The sequence below is a fragment of the Drosophila nasuta genome, chromosome X (assembly GCF_023558535.2).
Source record: "Drosophila nasuta strain 15112-1781.00 chromosome X, ASM2355853v1, whole genome shotgun sequence".
In the NCBI taxonomy this organism is placed as follows: domain Eukaryota; kingdom Metazoa; phylum Arthropoda; class Insecta; order Diptera; family Drosophilidae; genus Drosophila; species Drosophila nasuta.
In genome coordinates this window covers 7,231,271-7,256,255 of record NC_083459.1, presented here as the reverse complement: position 1 = coordinate 7,256,255, position 24,985 = coordinate 7,231,271, and the positions used below count along the sequence as shown (strand labels likewise).

Here is a 24,985-nt window from a genome sequence, read left to right as displayed (position 1 = left end):
TCGAATTAATACAATTTAAACGATTATAAAAAGAGATGAAAATATATAACAAACCAATTTAATGTTTTGTTTTTTTGTCTTAAATATGTTATTAATGTAAAGAGTTGAAATATATAAAGTTAAATTATAAACCAAAACAAAACTAGTTTCAAAATGAACAAAAAAGAAACTAACATAAAGCATTTTTATTATTTTGAACTTTAATTTGAAATTTACAAGAATTTTGTAAGTTCTATATTCGAATTGCATTTAAACTTTATAAGAACAAAATAAAATATTCGTTATCATTTTGTATTTACACATTTAAATTCACAAGAATTTAAATTGAAATAATATAAAAAAGAAAATCATGTTTATTACTTTAAAATATAACTACAAAATTACAAGAAGAAATTCGAATTGGCATAAAACATAAAACTGCATAATAAATAAAGAAGAAAATCATGTTTATTATTTGGAATTATAAATTCGAATTTACAAGAATTTTCTACTTGATAATGAAACTAATTCTGTGTTATTTTAAATTAAGAAAATCGCTTGAACTTTATTATTATTATTTATTTAAATAACCAACACAATTCCTTATTGCAATGAGATAAGCCAGAGCCAGGCCTTTAGGCTTTTTTTTACCTATTCTTCAATCGGTTTAAAGAATTTCAGTGAAATATTTTAATTAATACTTGTATAAGCAAAAGTACAACTTGTCTGCACCTTTGTAAATGCGCAATTGCAATACCCATTTTTTTTTTTAGTTTTTAGTTATGCACAACTAATTTGCGTTCTTCTGTTTTGTCTCGTTAATTGCAGAGAAATTTCTGGGGCAGCACAATCCGGGGCATCGGAATAGCACCAGCAGCGAGGCGACCAGCGAGGACATCAACTCGAGTGACGAGCACTCGGGCAAGTCGAAGTCGAATCGCTCAGGCTCAGGCGGTGCTAACGGAGGAAGTGGAAGTGGCAACAATGCAGCTGCTGGCGGTGGCAGCAACAACAGCGGTGGCAAGTCGCGCTCGAAGCGACAGCAGAAGGCGCAGTCAGCGTTGAAGCAGTCGCTGAACAGGACACCAGCCATGGTGCCGGGGCAAGTACAGGGGCAGCAGTCACAGGTGCAGCAGCAGCCACTGGAGCAGCAGGCGACAGCCAAGGTGAGTGGAGGCAAGTGCAGCAGCAGCAGCAGCAAGCAGGGCAAGTGGCGCAACAGCGCCAGCTGCAACAGTGGCGCCAATCAAAAGCGTGGCAGCAGCAGCAGCAGTGGAAGCAACAACAAGTCGAAGCAAACGAAATGCCAAAGCGGCGGCGGCAACGGCAAATCAGCTGGCAATAGCAGCAGCAACAACCACCACAGCGGCAGCAACCACAACAGCAACAACCACCACCACCACAGCAGCAACAGCAATGTGAACAGCTTGACCAAATCGAGTGGCAACTACAGCAGCAGCGGTGGCAGCAACTCCTCATCGGCGCTCAGTTCGCCGGGAAGTTCACCCAACAGCAGCAGCAGCAGCAGCAGCGGCAACAGCAGCAGCCACAGCTTGAACAGCACAGCAGCAACCAGCAGCTGGTCGCGCAACCAACACAAGATTTACAGACAGAATGCGAACTTCTTGGTGCCACCATTGAGACAATACGAACACATCGAACTCGATGATGCGGCGCTGCAACAGCAACTGCAACGCTATCTCATTGAACCGCATCTGTTGCGCGTTTACGGCTTTCCCGTCGAGAGCGTTGTGCACGAGGGCGCCATCGAGATCTTCAAGTGTTTGCCGCACATGAGTTTCGCTGCAGCGCATTGCATGGCCGTCACCGAAACGGTGATGACCGTGATCAATTGCCACGACGGTCTCAACACCAACAACTTTGAGGAGGAGCCAACGAGCAGCAGCAGCCTCAGCAGCGGCAGCGGCAACGAGGCAAGTACATCCACCGATTCGGGCAACATTTCGCCGCGTTCCCTTGACTCGGAATCGGCCGGGGAATGGAGCGGCAGTGAATGCGAATCATCGAACGAACTCTATTGCAACTACGATGCAGCACCCGAAGAGGAACGCAGTTTGGCCAAGCAATGTGTGCGCTGCAAACAGGATTTCCTCGTCGATGAGCTGAGCGGACAGTATTTGACCCGTGACGAGTGCAGCTATCATTGGGGCAAGTATCATCGGTGCTACGACGGCAGCGCCTGGGTCAGTCGCTGGACCTGTTGCAGTTCGAGTGATGAGAGCGACATCGGTTGCACTCGGCATGAGTTGCACGTGTGGACCGGATCGGTGGTCGGTGTGAATGGTCCGTATCGGGACTTTGTCCACACACGACCCCGAGCCAACGGCAACGCTAATGGCAACGGACAGACGCAAACGCGAGCTGTCTATGCGCTCGACTGTGAGATGAGCTACACGGGTCGCGGTCTCGATGTGACCAAGGTGTCGCTGGTTGCTCTCAATGGGCAGCTGGTGTACGAGCATTATGTGCGACCCGATGCGGACATTGTCGATTACAACACACGCTATTCGGGTGTGACGGCCAAGGATCTCAAGTCGTGCGGCGTCAAGACGCTCGCCGAAGTGCAACGCGATCTGCTCGAGCTGATCGATGCGGACACCATACTGATTGGCCATGGGCTCGACAATGATTTGCGCGCCCTGCGTCTGGTGCACAACACACTGATCGACACATCGATCGCTTTCCCCCATTCCAGCGGCTTTCCGTATCGTCGTGCGCTCCGGCATCTGACCAAAACGCATTTGAATCGCGAGATTCAGAGCGGCGACGGCGCCACCGGACACAGCAGCTTCGAGGATTCGCGCGCCTGCATGGAGCTGATGCTGTGGCGTGTACGCTGCGAACTCGACTCCGATGGCAGCTGGGAGGATTAGGCAGGAGCAGCTGAAACGGAGCCGAAGCCGGGGAAATTGAGGATGTGCTGATGGGTGGGTAAAAATGGGGTCAATGGGGGAGAGGGGATGAATATATATATATATATATATATATATATGTGTGTATATGGGGGACATCCTTGGCATCAGCAGCGCAGATAGGAACGGGGTGAGGGAGGGGACGGGGAGAGGGAGAGGGAGGCCAGCAAAGTACTTGTGTAGTCTGTAAGCCGTTTCGCATAGTATGTATGTAGTTTTTAGATTCGTTTCGAGATCGCGTCTCCTTCACAAAACAACAACAACAAGAGTGTCGAAATCCAGAAGAAAAGAAGAGAAAAACCGAAACCAAAACCGTAAGGAGAGAGCAAGAAAAGAAACGCCCAAAAACAGAAATGACAAAATGATGTTGCTTATCGATAAAAAAAAAGAAGAACAGAAAAAGAAAGAAAACAAAGGAAAAGAAAAAGAAAAACGCGACAATTGATGATATATAATTACAGTAGACATGCATACAAGATAACAACAACAACAACAACAACAAAGAGAACTCTTGACCATCTGACGTGTATCGATGTGTATATGTGTATGCATGTATCTCCGTACATACATATACACATACACATTTACACACACATCAATTACGATTTGTAAGCATATATTTATAAAGAAATTATATACACACACACATTTTGTTTTTTTTTTTTTTTTTTTTTTTATTATTAATTAATTTTGTTTTCGAACCACAAGAAAAATGTACTGAAGTTTTAGCTGTGATGTTTTTTTCACTTTCTCACATATTTACAAACAACAAACAAACAAAAAAAAGAAAATACAAAATACAATACAAAAAGAAAACGCAAAAAAAGAAAAACAACAAAAAGAAGAGAGAGGAAGAGGATGAAGAAAAAGAAAAAGAAAAAGTATAACAAACAATAACAAACAAAATCAAATAAAATATTAAACTAGATACTTATAGAAACTATATTTACACACGATTCGACAAAATTTTATGTAAAAAAGAAGTCACTCCATTTGCTGTTCACCAGAGTTCAGAGTTAAATACGAATGAAGCATCTCATATATATCTTTACATACTATATGTTTTTTTTCAACACTTACTTTCTACACACACCTCAGCATAACGAATAAGAAGTTTAGCTTTCCAATATGAAAAAAACTATTTTTTTTCCTAGATTTTTTTCGTAGTAGTTTTGTAGTCTTAGTTTATACTTAAGACGAACTCGCGCGCGCCTTTATTTATTTAATTACGAATTCATGCCAATTAACTGCATCCGAAACAAAACAAAACTTAAAAGTTCATTGAAAATTTCTTCAAGTTTATAAGTTTTAACAATGAACAACAACACACACACACACACATCGCATTGCATTGAATAAAAAAACACACATACACACACACACAGAAACCACAGAACACAATTAATAGTATAATAATCTATAAGTGTGAACATTTAAGATGTAAGAAATTGTAATGTTTATTACTAGAATTATTATGAATATTATTACGATTAATGAAGAATTATTATTACGATTATGATATATGAATATACTATATACTTCTTTTTTTTGTAATAATTATTACTATTGTAATGATGATGTAACGACATTGTTTCCAAAGCGAATGCTGAAGGAAACCAAAACCAATATATACACAAACATACATATACATATGCATATTCTATGTGTCGCACAACAACAACAACAACAACAGCAGAAGCAAAAGCAAAAGCAACAACATGTAGAATTGATGTTCCTAGCAGCAACACAGCGCACACCGTACGTATACGTAATATGCTCGTCATACGTATTCCCATATGTATTTTTGTATTGAATATCAAATATGGCAAACGCATCGGCAAGAATGCAAATGCAAATGCAACACACACACACACACACACACAAACACAAACAAACAAAGAAAAAAAAATGATTAGAAAAACAAAAACAAACAAAATGAAAACGATGCAGAAAATAAAATGAAACATTAATTTGTTTTCAAACGATTTAACATTTATAGAAAAAAAAAACAAACAACACTCTTTTTATTTTACGACAACGGGCTGAATGGGGGACATCAATCCATCATCAATCCATCAATCACTCACTCAAACAGTGGTTTATGGCAAAACTAGCTGGCAACGCCGCCGTTTTCCAGTTGCTTCCAGTTGCTAGTTGTGAAATCGTCGACGATAAGCTAAATGGCATCTATCAATCACAACTGTCAAATAGTCGTTATGGAAATCTGACTGGCTGCGGATCTGCAGATGCTTAATAACTTTGAAATTGGAAAATTCGCTAAACACACGGTTTGTCAGTGAATTAAATCGTCAATCAAATTGCACCTGTTGAAATTTTAGCTGATTGAAGACATTTTTATTGAACTTTGAATGATGAGGGAAATTTCAATTGCAAATTAAAAAAATTGAATGGAAGTCAATCAAATTGCAGTTGTTAATGTTTTAGCTGATTGAAGAAATTTTTATTCGGCTTTGAATGATGAAGGAAATTTCAACTGAAGTCAATCAAATTGCAATTGTTGAAATTTTAGCTGATTGAAGACATTTTTATTCGGCTTTGAATGATGACGGAAATTTCAATTGCAAATTAAAAAATAAAAAAGAAAATGAAATTGAATGGAAGTCAATCAAATTGCAGTTGTTAATGTTTTAGCTGATTGAAGAAATTTGTATTCTGCTTTGAATGATGAGGGAAATTTCAATTGCAAATTTGAAAATAAATAAATTGAAGTCAATCAATTTGCAATTGTTGAAATTTTAGCTGATTGAAGAAACTTTTCTTCGCATTTGAATGATGAGGGAAATTTCAATTGCTAAAAAAAAAAATTGAATGGAAGTCAATCAAATTGCAGTTGACAGTTTTAACTGATTGAAGGAATTTGTGGTTAAACTCGAATTGAAGTCAATCAAATTGCAGTTTGGTAAAGTTGTCGTTGATTGAAGAAATTTTTATTTGAATTTCAATTATGAGCGAGATTTTAGTTACAAAATTGAAAACAGAAAACGAAAGAGATAATATTGAACTAAAGTCAAACAAATTATTAAAATTTTTGGAGAATTTATTATTGAGATTTCAAGTGCGAAGAAAATTGCAATTGCAAAATTGAAAAATTAAAAAATAAACATAAGAAATGATATTGCATTGAAGCCAATCACATTGTTACAAGTTTTAGCTGATGAAAGAAATTTTTATTCGGATTTGAACTAAGAGGAAAAAATTCCAATTATAAATTGAAAAATGTATAAAAAAATTATAAAAATTGTAGCTGATTGAAGATGTATTTATTTGAATTTTGAGGGAAATTTCAAATGAAGAATACACCCAATTGAATATGTATACTTTTAGCGCACACTGTAATATCGATTTATTTCAATTGGCTGTGTAATCTGATCAATGGGAATACTCGATAAACTGCAGCTGTTACGTGACCATGCTGATGTCGCCTTCAAGTCCATGATAATGCGTCCCCCAACTGGGGCGCACACACACACACACACACGCACACCAAGCAACCAAGAGATTCGACAGCGTTTTGGGGTCAATGCGAGATGAAAGTACGCGCTAAGCAAACCACAGCAAAGCAGCGCACAAAGCCAACAAACTTGGCTCGCATGGCACATCTGTCATTTGTAATGCCAAAGCTACTATTAAGAGTTGTGGTTTAGCTTGTAGTTGTAATTACATTGTTGTAGTTGTAGCTTACAGCAACGCTTGCTGTTAACTACGACGTCTGCGTCTGCGACATGCGTCGCTGTGTGCACAGCTGAGGAGCGAATGAGCCGCATGCGCCGCCAAATGTTTGCTCAACTAAGTAACCAGGAAGTGTTAAAGCGGCGATGAATCGCAAAAACCAGCCAAAAATAACGACGCATGCACGTAAAGAAGTGTTAATGTAAGTAAGGTCGACTACAACATACTCTATGATAATCTCAAAAAAACCATTTAAATAACTTCTTTTAAAATAAAGTATTAATTTTTTATTGAATTCCTATTTACATAATCACCTTTTAAACCGGTACAACTCTTTGCCAAATTTCATGAAATTTGCTTTAATCAATATTCCGTTTTCTATCATAAATCTTAACTATTTCATTTTACACAGCACTTTCAATGAAAATCTTAATGTTATTTATTAACTTTGGACCTAGGACACTTGCATACTAAATTTGTCAACTCCATCACACATAAAAGCTGAGTTCATTGGGTAAGTTCTACACTTAAACTGAAACGAGGAAAGAAAGTTGTTGAAAAGTTGTGCATCCCATTTTAAGCATTGTTTTACAGAGCATTGCACAAAAGCTGATCTTGATTTCGAGTGCATGGTTAACAGCTGGTTGAGGTTAAAGCTGTATATGTTTTTTTTTGAGATTTTGTCTTTGTCTTTGACCAGACGATGACGCTGCAATTTCGGCTGATGTGAGAGAGTGTATGTGTGTGTGTGTGTGCAGTGAAAGTAGAAAGTGATCCAGATGACGAAATTTCAAATTAGCTGCCAGTGACAGTGGGGCAAAGTGGAGCAAAGTCGCATTACAAAACTCTATACTATACTAGATGAATGTACATACATGTATGTGTGTGTATACATTTTAACAACATTGTGTGATCGCATTTTTTATTTGTTTTCGTTTTCAGTTGCTTAGTTTAGTTTCATTTCAATTAATTTCTTGTTGTTGTTGTTTGTTTTTTAATTATTTTGTTGGCATGACAAACGTGCAACTAACCCGCAAGGAGAGTGTGCGACGAGGAGGTGGAGAAGATGGAGGAGGGTTGGGGGTGGGGGTGGAGAGTGGTACGATGCTGATGTGCGCTGTGCTATCATTTGACGTACGAAGGCGATCGACTAAATATAAATTGAATGTTCGTGTTTGGCACATTTGTGCTAAAAATCGCATCGATTGTTTTTAATTGTACAATAGACATGTCCGAGAGATGTGTTTACCCCATCGAGGCAATACACATGCACTCACACACACACACACACACACACACTTGCACACTCACCATATGATCGCTAATTTGTAATACATAGTTGCTATATACATACATATGCAGTATATACACATGTATGTATGTAGTACAAAGCAAACACACCGCCCACTCTATGCAACACAAAATATGAAATCAAAAGGCAAATGACAACGAATTCTAAATACACTTTCAATTACATAAAACACTAAAACAGCTGGCAGATCGATAACACAAAATCAATGCAATCAATCGATGGCAATGAAAAGCAGACGCTTCCTTTTCTCGTTGCGTAATGCCTGCGAAAATGTTTCGACCCTGTCGAAGAGTGTAAACAAAATAAATAATGCATGATAAACACTGCTTGTTCTCCTCCACCAAAATCTACATATGAATGTATTATGTACATACTACGTTCAGCTTATGCAATTTGAATCTGAGCAGAAATACACAAATGATTAAATCTGTGCGCAGACATTAAAACAGCTATAGCTTCAAATATAATGTACGCTTTAATTGCCAGTTCAATTGATTGATTAACTAATTGATTGACAGCCACGACATGCACAAGTCAATCCAATTGCACAATTAGCATATCAAATACAAATGCCAAAATGGCGCTGCAATCGGTCTATCGATAAGTGCATTCTTCGATTCTTGCCGTTGTAGTTGCAGTTGCAGTGTTGTGCAACGTTTACGTTGTGTGTGGGTGCGTTGATGATGGCGCGCGCAATTTGAATCAAGTGTTAACTGAAAGAATGATGCTATCCGCTGCCAAAAATATTTCAACAGTTTCATGGAAACGCACACTCACACACACACACTTGCACGCCAGCAAAACAAAATAAATGATTATTTATTTATTAAAAAAAAATTTCGTAGGCATTTTATTAAGCATATGGCTAAAATTTAACTTGTGATTCATCACATACCGTGTGTGTGTGTATGTGTGTGTGAGTGTTTTTGCCCCGCTGTATTTGTATTGTGTAAAAATCCAATAAAATTATTCGATTTGACCAAATTTGGATGAGACGAGTTCAGCAGTTGTGAATCATGTGAATCGTCGTGGTAGCCGTAAAGCCGTAAAGTCATTTCATTCAATTTCTCTACAAGATTATGTCGTCATTGGAACAATAAATAAAACGCCAGTTAAGTTATATAATTAATTATGTACATAAATTGAATACGCGTTGCATACGACGACTTACTCGAAACTATTTTTTGATGATATTCTTGACCATATGCTGATGGCAGCGTTCAGTACGAAGTTCGAGTGTGAGTGTGAGTGTGAGTGTGCGTATGAGTGCCGCAACGAGTACCCGTTTCAAGTTTTGACAGAACGTGAGTATTTGCAATTTGCTGGCGCCAATATGTAGCTGCGGCTGGCTAGCATTCATTATTCAACAACATTGAAAACAACACAACAAATATAAATTGTAAACAATACCCAAATATCGACACACACACACACACACACACACACACATACACAACTATAGAATTATATATATACTATGTTATGTACATATTTGAAACTGACACCGAAACCAAAAACTGAACCTGACGTTGCCGGCCAAATGTCGTCATTTTTTTTTGGTCTTTGATGACGTGATTATTTTTTAGTCTGGCCAACGATATCTCATTTGCAGGGGGCGGACACGCGGAGAGGGGGCGTGGTGGGGTGACATAATTGTCCATACCGAAAACTGGCAAAGTGCATTCAATTCAATTCAATTCAATTCAACTGCCAGTTACGCACATGAATCCAAATATATATAATACTACATATTGCTGCACATTCCGTAATCATTTTCATATAGTAAATATTTACAAAGTGATTAATAAATCTCGACGTGAGATTCACGCAAATGAGAAAAATTCTTTATTGTGGTTTGATTTTGGAAAATCAGAATGAATTTTTGGAAAAGTGTCTAGGTCAACAAATTTGAAACAATATTTATGTGTATGATGGAATAATTTTACAAAATTTCGAAATGAGAATTTATGATGATTTTCTTTATGAAAATAAAAAGAGAGATTGTTGCGCCACTCGCTGTCATCAAAAATTGTTAACAAAACTGTAAATTAAACAATTTTTAATTGATTGAACTTGATTTTTAAATTTATTCTCGCATGAATGATGTGCAACACACAAAATAATGAAGACAAAAGTGAACAAATTTCATAAATTTTTAATAAAACACAAGAGTTTGTTCAGAAGAGTCTTCTTTATGAACATGAAGTTGAATAGCTTTTGAAGTAGCTATTTTAACAAGACAAATAATTGCCTAAACGTTTGCGAAACAAAACGAAAAAAAAAACAGAGAACAGAGAATAGAGAATTGAGAATTGAGAAAAGAAAAAATAGTACAACGCAGAATACTTAAAGCCAAGAGGTAACACATACAGATTGTAGATTTAGCACATACTACATAAGTCTGCATTATATGGAAGTCACGTAGTCGTTGTCAGATATTCTTTATTTTTGTTTTGTCTTTTTTTTTTATTTAGTTTTTTTTGGGAGGAGCGTTGAACGAACGACGGGCCTTCGACTAAGCATATACTACTCGTCATATGGTTATACTATAAGTATAACTAAAACAGAAAAGCAAAAAAAAGAATACAAAAACTGAAAAAAAGATTTATCATGTTGTTGGAAAATATTGCCATGAAAATATGTTTATGTTTGGCATAACTCAACGGTAAGTCGACAAGGGGGCAATTGTGGTCACATAATTCTTGCGAAGAGGCCCTCAAAACACACACACACACACAGAGTACTGCGAATCAGTTGGTTAATTGTACATGTAAATATACGAAATGTGTGTGCGTCTGTATTTGTGACAAGGCGCCTATAAATCAGCTTGGCTAAAGGCGAACATTTTGGTCAAAAGTCAACATTTCCAGCGGCCCACAAATCCAAACTGAAAACTATGCGAAGAATGTTGCAAGATCCGCGACAGCGCAACACATTTCTGTTTTTTTTTTCTCTTCTTTTTCTTTGGTTTCTTTCTACACGTTATTTTTGGGACAACGCTGCAGCAATGTGTATGCCCACAGTAAAGCTTCGCTAACTTGAACAACATGAAGTTTAAATCAAGAGATGAGCTAACTTCGAAATTGAGAATGACAAATTTTGAAGGTAAATATTTATTTTTTATTTATTTATTATATATATATAGTTTATATAAAATAATCAAACGGAAGTTGAAATTAAGAGAGTAGCTAACTTAGGAAGTTTTATTGACAAAATTTTATAAATCTTGAATTAAAATATTTTTTTTTTAGAAGCAAGTCATATGATTAATTATTAAAAATATATATAGTTTATAATGTTTGCTTTTTACAGTACCTTAAATTTAACATCGAATATTTGATTTTTACTTACAAACAATATAAAATGAAATGTTTACTTTTGCCTTTAATAAGCTGAATATATTATTTTATTTTATTTAGTGTTCGCTTTAGACAAGCTTGACTGTACTATGCTCAAGAGTATTTGTGTTTGTGCTGCTGTCTGCTGTCTGCTGGTTGTTGGTTGCTGGTTGCTGGTTGTTTGTCTGCTAGCTGCTGGCTGCTGCAACTTCCCATTCCCAGCTGCCTTTCTTACTTTCGCTTTTGGCTTTGTTGATGTTGCTGTTGCTGTTGTTGTTGTTGTTGTTGTTGTTGTTGGTCTTTAGCAAAAGGGAAAGGCATCGAAACCTGCTGCGACTTTAACTGGCCCATTCGTTGTCGTTACTCTGTCTGCTGCTGTTTAGTTTCTTCTGCTTACTAAAGAAATAAAAGAAATACTTACTCTTCTGGTCTCGACTCGACTTCTTGACTAATGCAACGGGGCGTATGCTTCATATTGTATTGCTTGCGGCAGTTTAAAAACGAAAGTGCAGCAACTTGTTTCGCAGCTGCCCCTGCCCCAGTAGTCTTGCACCTTTTCCCCTCCACCTCCCCTCTGCCCCCTCCCCATCGTAGGCGGGTCGTCGCATTTTTGTGAACTCCAATGAACGCTTAGTCAAGTTGAAGGCTTTCAATGGCTTTGGCCGGCTAAATAAACCCGCCTTGGCTGCCAATTTCAATTTGTTTATCAACTTTGTGGTTGTTTTTTTTTTTTTGGTTTTTAACGCTTTTGTTTTTGTTGTTGTTGTTGTTTGATTATACGAGTTTATAGGAGCTGCGCATGTATTTGAAGAGTTGTCATCGTATTTGCCTTGCACGCGCAAATGCCGCGTTTTTTTTTCGTTTCGTTTCGTTTCGGTTTTTTTTTTTCATTTCACACCCACAACAACAACTCCAGCTCCAACAGAAGCAGCAGCGGCAGCGGCAACAAACAATGACAATTACAATTGAGCCCACCGTGTTTTGGTTTCTGGGCCACAGACACGTGGGTCGCCAACAACAGCCTCAGTCGCAGCCTCAGCCGCAGCAGCAACTTCAATGCTTTGAGCTTTGTGCCCCTGGGAGAGTTGGCTGCGCAGTTTGCTAGTGAAAGTTCAAGGCTGTTGTCGCCATGCAACAGCAGCAGCAGCAGCAGCAACAGCAACACCAACAAAATAATGAATAAATATGTGCTTACTGGCTGCATGTTTAAATATTGCTCTTTGATAAAGAAAATTTTGTGTGCACTGTGCGAACGAATGAACTTGCCTCGCCTTCCCTCCCCCTCTCTCCCTCTTCATTCATACTTTGAATACTTTTCGTCTGCTTGTTTTTCTTTGCACAAATGAAGTTCATTTCAATTAATTGACTGCCAACTGTTTGCTTCCCATAAATTGCGCATACGCCCCATATCTCTCCATTTGCGAATAAGAATCGAAGGAAAGAACTCATCAATTTGTACTTCTTTTTGCTCATTCTTAACTTATTTTATCTCAGACTATCTCATTTATTGTTATTATGTTTTTATTGAAATATCGAAGACAATTCCTTATTGCAATGAGATGAGTTCCGACTTTCAAGTTACTATCTCATTTACATCGCCTGTTGTTGCTTTATATGCCACTTTGTCACATACATTACACATACGCCTCGTTGTTCCTTCTTTTCATTCTTTATTTCCTGCTCGTATATTATATATAGATAATATAGATAATACAGATAATATATACATATATGACAATATTTCATAAATGTTCTTTTTATAACTTCCTTGTCTTTTTTTTACAGATTACCTGTATTTACTTTAACTCCATATGAATTTCTTTGACTACTTCTTGTAATATATTTTTGATGTTTGTGTCCTTTCATTCTTTAGGTAGTTATATCAAAGTACTATCGCATTTTTTGTCAGTATCTTTATTAAACATTATTTACATTATTTGTCTGCCGATTTTCACATCATTCTTTACCACTTTTATTTTATTTTTTAATTTCTTTGCAACCTTTATCGATCTGCAATATTTTCTCCGACTTGTTGTATATCGCTAATATATATTTGGGTTCATCAGCCGAGCGTTCACTGTATCACCCTCACGGCGCCCCAATTTAGAGCGTAGACATTAATTTAAAGTTTCGATTATTGTTGTGTAATTGATTTGTTGTGATCAAATTTGATTTGTTTGCTTGCGGCGATCTTTCAATCGCTCTCGTGTCGAGATCAAAAGATATAGCCATATATATATCATTATAATATCATAAATATACACATACTATATTTCATGAGTTCGATTGCCCCGCGACAATTTGACTAAATTTGTTGGTTTTGAACCAGTTTCAAAACAGAGAACTTGAATTGATTTACTTCATATTTTATTTCTCTGTTTTCTGTTTTCTTTTTGCTTAATTCGATTTTTGGTATCTCTTGGCTGTTTAATTAGGCTTCGGGCAGGTTTTTGAACCGATATTTAACACGTTTACATTAATGCATATCTAATAATCAGACGAAAATGTCCAGATTTCCATATGGCGAAATGGGTAACCGGAACTTCAACTACGAAAACACACACCACAAAATGAATCTTATTGCCGTCAGCATAGATAAGATCTCAACTTTATGATGGATGGCGCAAAAACATAAATAAAAATACGAAAACAAAAACATGCTGTCTCATTGAATGTTGTGGGGAGAAGGAAAAAACCTGTCCCTTGGTTACCCCAAACAGACTTGTGGCAGCAGCGGCAGCATGTGGCAACAGGTGGCGCCAGTCAAATGCAATTTTGTGCATCCGAAATGCGCACGTTGGGCGCCAGCTTGTCATACGACTTTCAAAAGTTAATAAAAATGCACAAAATGGTAATAAAATGAGCAAAAATATATGGAAAAACTAGCGGGCAATTTGCCGCACGTTGCACGTTGCATGTGGCAAGTTGCAAGTTGCATGACGACGATGAATATATGTACATACATACATACATATGTCTGTACAAAGTATCTTTCGTTGGCTTTTTCTTCATTTAGTTTTTTATGACGTAGGCGGGCTGCATTTCCTCAATGTTGCCTAATCCGGAAAATTCAAAGGGGTCGCCAACCAACGTGCAACACGAACCAACAAGCGAGCGAGCGAGCGAGTGAACAAACCAGGCGCCGTTATGATTGAGTAATTATACATACGACTACGACTACGACTATACTACACCACAAAAGAGATACTCATCCATATGTATGTCGACATGGGGCCTCCACATTAATGACTAGCCAAGTGATTAGACTCTAATCACTCGCCCACACTCGCAATTACTAACGGACTCCAGAGGAAAACTACGGACTGCGCGTGGTCAATTGCTTTTGCCTCCTCACTGGTGGGGGGGGGAGCGGGGGGATAACGGTAATGCGAATATCGATTGTGCAGCCCTCTAACGCGTGGATTATTTGAATACAACACCAAATTACTTTTCCTGATTACATGGAACTTTGCGATCGATTTCTTTTCCCTAGACAACTTGCACGAAATGAATGCTTAGATTTTCTACCGATTAATGAAAAAACAAGTAAAGAAAATAAATGTTATTTCTTAATTATGTTTAATACAAATCATAATATCATAATATTAATATCATAATTTGCCAATTTTCATACCATCAAAAATAACATGTGCTCAAATAAGATCTCATAAAGTGAATGAGTCCGTGCAAAAAATTACGAATATTTAGAAAAGCATTTGTTTTAATGGCAAATAAAAAAAAACCCATTATTATATTTCCATGAAATCACTGATTATATGTAATTTTCTGAAATGCGGCCCCCTTTTTTGTTTCTCAAAACAAAATTTGTACACGACTCTCTAAATGCGTTGTAGCAGCAAACATACAAGTTTTCCGCATGAAAATTTGTTAAGCGATTAAGCAAGCAAAGGTATAATATATGTTATGTTATATAGTATGCTGGTTGGTACGATAAAAGTGTATGTGGATAACATTGCCCAACGAAGCATGCCTCAATTCATTAGCAATCGAAAGTGCTTTAAAACGAATTACTTGCCATAATTGATCGATAATCAGCTCATTTGCCTAATGCACAGTGGGGCAAAGTGAGATGATTATGCAGAGAGTGTTGATAACCCGCTCCGCGGCTCGCTCCTCGCCCCGCGTCACACCCTGGACAAAGTGCGACCTTGTGCGATGACGTGTCCCCCATCATGGATAACTGAATGTTCGCACATTATAAACATTACACTTACATGTTGATCCAAAAAGTTCAATGTCAGGCACAATTAACACAAAACACATTGTAAATTCAGCATTTTTCGACTATTACATTATATTTTTCTTTCTTTCTTTTTTGGGGCCATTTCCGAATTCGGCACATTGGAAAAAGTGAACAAAATAAAATAATAATAATGAGAAGAAATCTACAGTGCACTAGGCGTGACTGTTAAATACCCGGTACATATAGTTTCGAAATATTTCTTGAATAATTTTTAACATTATTGAACGTCAACATTACAATCTTTTGAGATCCAGTTTTATACATTTCTACCGGGTATACAAAATTCATGTAAAACAAAAGAAAATCCATAATAATAATAGAATAGTTTCTTTATGATCATATTTCGAATACTTGTAATGTAGCAGAAAGAAAAAAAGTGAATAGAAAACATATCGAAATTGGAATTCGGAACAGCTTAAAGTGTATGCATTATATAAGTTTTTTGATCACTTGTAGGCTTAATCGTACAAAATGTATACTATATACATGAATTAAGCTTGCATATGTACAATGGTATGAACAATAGATCTGTTGTACATGCTATGTAGTAAATATCAAGTTAAAAAGCAAAAATTAAAAAACAAAAAGCAAATAGACTATTGGCATTTCTAGTGAAATAAAGCAGAATTGCAGCTTAATCAGAGAATTGCAATGATTGCAATGATTAAACATTTGCTTTGGTTGCTCTTCTTTACTAATAGTAGTAGTAGTAGTAGTATTGTTGTTATTGGTGTTGTTGGAAGATTGTTGTGTTGATGAGTGTGTTTGGTGGCAAATGCAGCTGCTAATTGCTGGCCGCAGTCGACCCTGTTGTGGCCTGCTTATAAATGATGCCTGTTATCTCGCCATCCTTTTGTATAACACAGCGCCTGCGAAAGGAGTGTGGAACATCAGAGATTTGCGCCTTTGACTTAGTGTGTCACACTTACTTGGAGCCACTGTAAAGGCAAATGGTCGCCGGCACACTGCTGTTAGGCTCCAGCTTCGCTACCTGCTCCGAGATGGCCATGCCGATGCCCGAAACATTGGGATTAATGTTGCCCTTGGCTACGGGTATATTACAGCAATAAAACACCATTTACTTATTTATCGAGGCTTACTCACCGCCCAGACAAAGCCCCTGTCGATTTGCTAGCAATGCACCCACAGTATCCTGTTGTGTGACACTGCAAAAGATGGAGAGACAAAAAGAGAGCGGGTTGTAGTAAGACAATCTGCTTATCGCACAACACTCACATTTCGTTCAACACTTTTTCCAGTTGCTGCTCCATTTTTGTGCAGTTAAATAATATAAACTCATTTATTATTGAATATTGTTTTATTTATCAGCAGTGTCGCAGTGTGACCAGAAGCAACATTTCTGCAAAATACATTTCAACGCGCTATCCAATACCAAAACATAAAAGCTGCAATGATGCCAATCTGGCCACACTTCATTTCAAATACAATGAATTTACAAAACATCTGAAATTGGCGCGTCGTTTTAAAAATGATGTTGTGCGAAATAGTAATACGAATTTAAGCGAAAACTCCATTAAATATAAAAATAGAGTATAATATTATATTACTCTAAAAAGTACAAAAAACTGTCCCATCTTGGATACGCTTCCCAACTTTGAAATTGGCGCCACTGTAAAATATTGCCTTTTTTGTCTCATACTGCCAACGAACGATAGATGGCGCTACTCAACAGGCAAGTGACTTTCTGTAGTTCTGCTTGCTACTGATTTATGTTTGCCTGGTATTTCAGCTGCTGGCTTTGAACTTTTTTGTTGTTCGTCGCGGAATCGAGTGGCCAACAACAACAACGATAGATGGCGCCACTTAGCAAGCAGGTGACTTTCTGTATTTCTGCTTGCTACTGACTTATGTTCGCCTGGTATTTCTCCTGGCTAAGCTGCAGCTTTCTGCCTGTCGTATCGGCGTCGCAGTCAGGATGACTTGGCATTAAAGACGAATGCCTTAAAATTCTAAATTATAAACAAGAGACTGGCTTGCACTTGTATTTTATTATACGCTTAATTATGTGGCAAATTTCATTTACTTACAAACAAATTTACACTTTTACAATGAACAAATATAAATAACATTGTTTCATTCATTCTGAATTATTGTGTGTTTATTTCAAATCAAAATAGTAGTTGCATTTTGTATTTGATGTGTTAGACGCTATGATGATGGATTGTGGAGCACGACATTTGGAATTCTTGTTTCTTGCGGATCAGCCGTGCTTGCAACTTGCAACAAGTGCATCACGGCATGGATGCGTATTTGTTGTATAATATTTATATATGTATATATTTTAGATTTAACATTTATATATAGTCGTACATAATGCGATCGAAACGAAAAAAAAAGAAGAAAACCGCTCAAAAATATATAAAGTTATACTAAGTATATATTACTACTGCCGTTATTGTATAGTATTTCTTGCTTTCCTTTCTTTGCTTGCGAGGGGGAGCTTGGGGGAACCTTAAACAATTTCATATTTCTCCACAAACAAAATCGTTTCGCTTGAATACTTGACGGACGTATCATTATCCACCTGGACAACATCCTGCGCACTGATGGCCGCATACGGTGTTTTGGAAACGAACGACACCTGCAGCGGGAAGAAATCACCCGGTATGGAGGCACTGCAGCTGAATTCCATCGAGCCGGATTTGTTGGCGGCATCGATGACGGGAATGTGCCACTGCAGCACATGCTTGCGTGAATCATAGTTGTAGGTGCCATCATATTCGGCCACCGATGGTTGCACATTCAACCTGCAAATTGAGATTACATTAATTTCTATAAGTGATAAGAGTTGCAAGGATCAGTTACTCACGGCAATGGTATGACAATGGCCACGTCCTGCAGCTCCAAATGTTGTGCCTCCAGTTCGTATTCAATGTTAACGTCGCAGCCACCTTCGCCATTATCCGATGGCCAGCAATTGACTAATGTGTGGCATGGAATAGAGCGAGAAAGCAAGCAATGAGTTTGTGGATAGACAAATGCAATTTAGCTGCTTCACTTACTGGTCAGTGGAATAGCCGATTCGTCCTGTGTGATGAAACGCCACTTGAGCACACCCACATCGGTGTTGAGCGGAAAAGGTTTAGCCGGATTCTTGAGGCCAATCATAGCGCGTGTCTTGAACAGCTCCTTGTCGACATTGGGATGCGTCTGCATCTGTATGCCCTGCGTATCGTTGTTGGCCAGTTTCACCTTAATGCGTCCCAAATTCTCGTCCGTAATGCGCAGCGTTAGCAGACCGGTCAATTCGAATTGCTGAACGCCACCATCGCGTCCCAGACGCACCACCAGCTTATCCTCCATTTTGAGATGAACGCTGCACAACACACAAATACACAATTAATTCAAAATGCCCAAGGACATAAGCTAAGAGCTGCAGTTCCTACCTTTCGGTATGAATATCCGCTGAGATTTTGGCCTTGGCGGCAGCACTGGCACTGGCCGCTGCTCCGGCACCACCAGCGGCAGCAGCTGGTGCCAGACTGGCAATCTTTTCGCCCTCGCTCTTCAACTGATCCACAAAGCTATCCACATCCTTAGACTTGCCGCCCAGCTTGAGAGCATTGCGTGACACGGGCTTTCTGCGAATTGCAACGATTGCAATTAATAAGGTTAAGGTATGATTAAGGAATGAATATGTTGTCTACTCACTGTGCCGTCTTGCTGGCCAGAGGTTTGTTGTCCATTTCAATCGATGGTGCACCCACATTGCCACCGCCGCCGCCGCCACTGCTGACGCTGCTGACACCGCTGCTGCCGAAGCTGTCGGAGCTGAAGCCACCGCTGCGTCCACCCAAACCACCCGAGGATGGGCCACCACGTTTAATGGACTCCATGCGTATGCGTTGCAGCTCCTTGGCCTTCTCACGCATCTTCTGACGCGCCTCACGCTCCTGAGTTTGACGCACCGCTTGGTAGACCTTCTCTTCGTGCGAGTCCATCTCCACGAAGGTCTTGATCTGCGCCAGATTAACGCTCTCCCTGTAGCCCAAGGCAACGATTTCATCGAAAGCAAAGATCAAATTGAAGGCATTCTCCACAATCTCCTTTTCATCAAGCGAGTGACTGTATTCGGGTATCTACAATGCAATGGGTGGGGTCAAGAGTAATCAAGGAATAGAGAAGCATGTAGACCACTTACCACTTTGGAGAAGAGGCGCAGCGTCTCCAGATCCTCAAGTATGTTGCTGGCCTTTGTGGTGATGAGCAGCATATAGAGCTTCTCCATTGGCTGATAAACATAGCGCACCGAGTCCGTTTCCACATAGGTGTGCTGCTTGCCCGCCGTCATCAGCTTGGGGAACGCTGCCAGCAGCCCCTCGATGCGAGCTTTTGTCATCTCCACGAACTGACGTGACAATATGACTGCAATAGTATGAGTGCGTATATGAGTACGTGTGTGTAGTCTTAGGTTATAGTTGAAATTATTGATAAATAAGCAAATGTTTGTTAATACTTTGAACTTACCTTTGCCATTTTTTGTGCAGACTGCCGCAGCAACGAGTACCTGCGAAATGTAAACGATAAAAGCGTTAATATTACAGATTAGCAAAAAAAATCGCCGACGTCAACTTGTGTGTGTGTCCGTATTTGTGTGTGTGTGCCCTGCTTACCATTTTAATGCAGCAGCTGTAATTGTTGGTTGAGATACAGCCAATTGATTGCTTCGCTTTAGATGGCCAGCAAAGTGCAATATAACCCAACAGATTTTGGTATTAAACACAATTTGTTTTGTTTTTTTGTGTTTCTGTCACTTGAATTCGCGTAGCTGACGTGTTCGGTTCTCCCAACTAAATGTTTACGAATGCGTGCGTGTGTGTGCACGCTAGTGATGACAGCTCGCCGACAAATCTATCGCTGACGTCACAATTGATCGCCTTGCCCGTGCGGCGAAATGCATCCAATTCGCTTAGCAATACATTTGTTTTGCCGAGCTCACTTTTATTTTTACTCTAGGCTTTATGTTAAATGTTTGCTTATGGTTTTAATTCAACAATTGGTACGATTTCAACCGCATACTACCAGCGTGACGTCACGAGTGTTTCTCTTGCGCAATATCGATAACATTTCGCGTATCGCTTGGCCAACGATAAATTGCCCAACACTGTCGCAAACTGATAACGGACGCAATCAAAAAGGCGAGTGATTTTGTTGTTTTGGAAACTGTTTCATCTTTATTTTATTCTATTAAAACGAAAACTTATATACTATGTAAAATATACATATAGATTGTACTTGTCAGTTTGTCTTGAACTTAATTTTCGACATCATCATCATCGTCTAATGCTAAAGTTTCCACTTGATTGGCAATTAAGTCATCTGTTGCCCCCGCAGCTTCTGTTGCGGACTTGTTGTGTTGTTCCTTTTGCTTGGCATACTCCACGCTCAGTATGCGCATCACTTGGGCCGCTGTGAGATCTGGTCGCTTGTGCTTTTTAAACTGCTCCTTCACGAACTTGGCGAATCCCGTCGCCTCGCGCACCGGCTGCATTTGCACATTGCCCTGCTTATCCTTCTTGTTAATGAACAATTGAATTGGGCCCGAGCATAGGCGACAGCGTATGTTGTCCACCTTGCGATGCCGCGAATGAGCCTTGGAACTGCCAATGAAACAGAGTGAACGGTTTATCAATATAAATCACACACAGGAAAGAAGGATTGCACTTACCCCACGTCGCAGGCTTCGCATCGATAAGTGTACTTGAATTCAATATCATAGTCGTGACACACATTGATGGATGGCAGATCGGGAAACGCAGCCATGGCGCGGTATGTCCACTGCTTCCAGGTGCGTCCATGTCCGCCCTCATTGTTAAAGATCCAGGTCGCTGCATGGCACATCTCATGGATCAGTGTGCAGCGCAAGCGATCCGCACTTGTCAACACCTTAACGCTCAGCTCCAGTACGCACATGCGTTCGTTGAGTCTATCAGGGATTGAAGGGAATGTAATGGGTGTATTCTAACAAGAAATTGAAATGTAACTTACTTGCGCTTGTTGCGGCATCTGCCCGCTGTGTTGCGCAGCATCTTTGTCCAAACGATGGGCACCTGCAGCTTGTTGTTGAACACCTTCTCATTGAACATGTCATAGAGACGCGTCGTCAGTTCTTCCTTGTTGCGCTTAAAGTTCTCGCGATAGAAGTACGCCTCATTGTCCGCGTACTCACGACTCACATCCTTCTCCAGGGACTTGATGAAGCTGCATTTGCCGCTGCCACGCACCTGAGGTGTTTGCTTTTGCTTTGGCTTTCGCGCAGACGGCGTTCGACTGGGCGTCACTTGTGGCGTCGTGGTCGTCGGCAGTTTAAAGATCGGTTTGGCATTGGGTGACTTGACGGCAATGCCCAATTGGCGCTTCACCTCCTGGACACGCTTGTGCACTGTACTGCCGGGCTGATAGAAAATCTCCAGCTCATCCAGATTGTTCATGTCAAGCGCACGCTCCACAATCGCCTTGGCCGCGTTCTCATCCTCGTAGCCAAAATTGGGCGTAAATAGCTGACGACGCGTTGGTGGCAAGTCCACGTTTAATGGCGTTGATGGCGTTGATGGCGCTGATGGCGTCGCACACATTTTGGGCTTAACGGTGGCGCGACAAGTGCGCAGAATATCATCCAGTTTCTTGGGAAACTTGGGAGCTGTAATGTGAGAGATTAAAGTTAACAACAAGAAGCATCTTTTTCTGTTCTCTTTTGCATACACTTGTCGCCGCTGCTGCCATCGGGACTGCTGACCACCTGCACCTCCGCTTTGGTCAGATCCAAATAGGTCATATGGCCAGCATTATCGCCGCTGCCCACGCTGCAATCGGTGGCATCCGCATCCTCGTCATCGCTGGCATCGGTACCGCTGTCCGTGTCCACTAGCGCCCGCCAACGCTCCTCGTGCACATGGTTTGTGCGCACCTGCTGCTTATTGGCCACTCGAGCGCTCCGCGCTCCCGCCACCTTCTTCGCTGCAGCCGTTGCCGCCGGCAAATGCGTTGAATTCAATTGGTTGTTATGCAAAGCGCGTTTAACTGCAAGATTGGAAGTCAAGTTAGTAAGCTGCAGTTTACAGAGTTGTGTGTTGAGAATAGATAATTATAGATAAAGCTTATAGATTTTAGTATAAAATTCGCTTTGATCTATGTCATATTTATAAATACTCCTATGCAACAAACTGTACTAAAGATTTTCTATTATCCCTGGTATCTCTTCGTTAATTCTTGTAACATGATCGATTCTTATTTGAAATGTCTGCTGATCTCATTCATTTTTATATCACATCTTATTGGACTACTCACAGATGCTAAAGTCACCCAAGGCGCTCTCATTGCACTTGGCAGCTGGCTGACGTTTCTTGGCTGTGGTGGCCGCAGCTGGACGGGATTTGGGCTGACGACGCAGCTCAGTCAGCGGAGTGCGATCTACAGTTGATGCTTTCGTTGCCGCTGCCGCTCTCGTTGCAGTCTTGCCACCACTGCCACTTGCGCGTTTCAGGGTGCGTATGACGTCGGGAGTTTGCCAGGATTTGCCATAGAGTTGATTCAACAGTTCCTCGGCATTCGTCAGGAATTGCTCATCCTCTGAGGCATCGGCCTGCAGAATAGAGCGATCTTTCTGCTGTCGCTGTTGTTGATTTTCTTCCGCCTGTTCCTCTGGCTGTTCCGGCGGCTGCTCATCGTCTTCCGACTCCGATTCCGCGCTGCTCGACTCCATGTTGGGTATGTGTATCTTAATGTTGATCTTGGCAGAAATGTTGATGCTGCTCACTTGTATTGCTGGCGTACCCAACTCCCGCTCCGTTTCCCTCGCAGTCTCCACGCTGCTTCCGGATGCTGTTCGCGATCTCACCGGCGACTGCTCCGCCTCGCTACTGGTCTCGGGAATGGTGTCGTCTGCCACCGACTGCTGCTCGGTCTCATCGTTCGCCAGTCGCCGGCAGCTCGGTTGCGGGTCCTCCAACTCCTGCTGCTCCTCGGAGCACACCGTATTCGCTTCGGTCTCATTGTCCGCCAAGCGTTTGCTCTCATTCAGCTCCGTATTCGCTTCGGTTTCATTGTCCGCCAAGCGTTTGCTCTCATTCAGCTCAGTATTCACCTCGGTCTCATTGTCCGCCAAGCGTTTGCTCTCATTCAGCTCCGTATTCACCTCGGTCTCGTTGTCCGCCAACAGCCTGCTGCTGTCCAACGGGCGAGAGCAAGAGGACAAACGTGTGATGTCAATGTCCTGGCTCATGGATTCAGTGTCGGCGCTGGCAATGCGCGAGTGCAGCAGCTGATCCGATGACATGTCCACAATGCCACGGCGCTCCATCTCGCGACGCTCGAAGGAGACGTCACGCAGAAACGCCTCGAGCAGCTGAAGCTTGTTGCCGGGCACGGCAACAGCAGCCGATTGCTCACTGATGGCCATGCTGGGCTTCTCCTGTTCCTTTTGCTTCTCTTCCTGCTTATCCTGCTCCGCTTCACTATCTGATATCGTAATACACGATTCGTTGTCATCATCTTCCTCGTCATTTGCTTCCTCAGTTGTTGATGATATGCAAATGGAGACTTCCTCTTTTGGCTGTACTCTTAAATTGGAGACTTGTGTGGAGAGTTGCTCCACATCGACGTATTCGGAGCGCTGAGTGCAACCATCACCACTTAGCTGCAGCACTTCCATATAATCGGAAACATCAAGTTGTGTGCTTTCGTCCTGTACTGTTTTGGGCTCCTTTTGCTCCACTCCCATTTTCATGCTATTCGAGGATACTGAGGAATCGCTGCGCAGCAAGGGATTCTCATGTGTTCGTTCGTTCAGTTCACCTAGTAGTTGGCGACTTACGTTGGTTTTTTCAATATTTTCACTGGCCAATTGTTTTTTCTTATTTGAGGAGAGCGTCAGTTTAGCAAATTTGTCTTTTATCGGCACATTCACTGTGGACGGATCAACAGTTCGAAACAGTTTGAATGCGTTGCTCTTGTCCGCCATCTTGTCTATTGTCGTCACATTCGAATTAACTGTTTAAAAGTGCAGTAACAAAATGCATTACACAGACACAACAAAAACAACGAAACCCAAATACAAATCTCTGGCGGGCGTCGATAAATGATCGCTGCAAGTGTGACCGATGCGGTATGGCAATAAAATATACTGCAATCTACTTTCCAAACTTGCTATAACATTTATGGCGCGTTTCGTTTGTAAACTGAACGCTTGCTATGCGGCTCAATTTTTGAATTCTTCAATAATATATTTTGTATTATATATATCTTTATATTACTCAATAAAATATCTTTGTATTACTCAATTATTGATGAAATGCACCTAGATGTATTGATGATTATATTGTTTTGCAATTAATACAATCTATGGCAAATGTATCCAACGTTTTTAAGTTAAGAGATTAAGTATAATTTAAACAGTAAGGTGAACACAATAATATTAAACTAAAAATAAATAATTTACGCTTATAAATGT

The 24,985-nt window shown here is 40.3% G+C and overlaps 4 protein-coding genes across 8 annotated transcripts in view; 1 reads left to right on the top strand and 3 right to left on the bottom strand.

Annotated features, from left to right (window-relative positions):
- The window catches only part of LOC132797344 (hybrid signal transduction histidine kinase A), a 44,068-nt gene extending 40,715 nt beyond the window's left edge, over window positions 1–3,353 (top strand). For all 5 annotated transcript variants that reach the window (XM_060809064.1, XM_060809059.1, XM_060809061.1 and 2 more), the window contains exon 3: window positions 808–3,353. In XM_060809064.1, the coding sequence (XP_060665047.1) occupies window positions 808–2,873 (2,066 nt within the window). In that variant the 3' untranslated portion in view covers window positions 2,874–3,353. The remainder of the gene's footprint in view (window positions 1–807) is intronic.
- Window positions 3,354–15,542: 12,189 nt separating this feature from the next.
- On the bottom strand, window positions 15,543–16,877 carry LOC132795493 (uncharacterized). Its single transcript, XM_060806233.1, has 4 exons — window positions 16,753–16,877; window positions 16,621–16,682; window positions 16,446–16,563; window positions 15,543–16,385 (listed from the first exon to the last, which is right to left on the bottom strand). The coding sequence occupies exons 1-4, from the start codon at window positions 16,785–16,787 to the stop codon at window positions 16,301–16,303; spliced, it is 300 nt and encodes a 99-aa protein (XP_060662216.1). The 5' UTR covers window positions 16,788–16,877; the 3' UTR covers window positions 15,543–16,300.
- Window positions 16,878–17,515: 638 nt separating this feature from the next.
- LOC132795152 (coatomer subunit delta) lies at window positions 17,516–20,244 on the bottom strand. The gene is made up of 8 exons (XM_060805675.1): window positions 20,151–20,244; window positions 20,005–20,044; window positions 19,679–19,902; window positions 19,189–19,616; window positions 18,924–19,118; window positions 18,540–18,853; window positions 18,347–18,458; window positions 17,516–18,284 (listed from the first exon to the last, which is right to left on the bottom strand). The coding sequence occupies exons 1-8, from the start codon at window positions 20,151–20,153 to the stop codon at window positions 17,990–17,992; spliced, it is 1,611 nt and encodes a 536-aa protein (XP_060661658.1). The 5' UTR covers window positions 20,154–20,244; the 3' UTR covers window positions 17,516–17,989.
- Window positions 20,245–20,701: 457 nt separating this feature from the next.
- LOC132795151 (germ cell nuclear acidic protein) lies at window positions 20,702–24,603 on the bottom strand. The gene is made up of 5 exons (XM_060805674.1): window positions 22,825–24,603; window positions 22,240–22,557; window positions 21,526–22,177; window positions 21,206–21,463; window positions 20,702–21,137 (listed from the first exon to the last, which is right to left on the bottom strand). The coding sequence occupies exons 1-5, from the start codon at window positions 24,494–24,496 to the stop codon at window positions 20,792–20,794; spliced, it is 3,246 nt and encodes a 1,081-aa protein (XP_060661657.1). The 5' UTR covers window positions 24,497–24,603; the 3' UTR covers window positions 20,702–20,791.
- Between the last annotated feature and the right edge of the window lie 382 nt (window positions 24,604–24,985).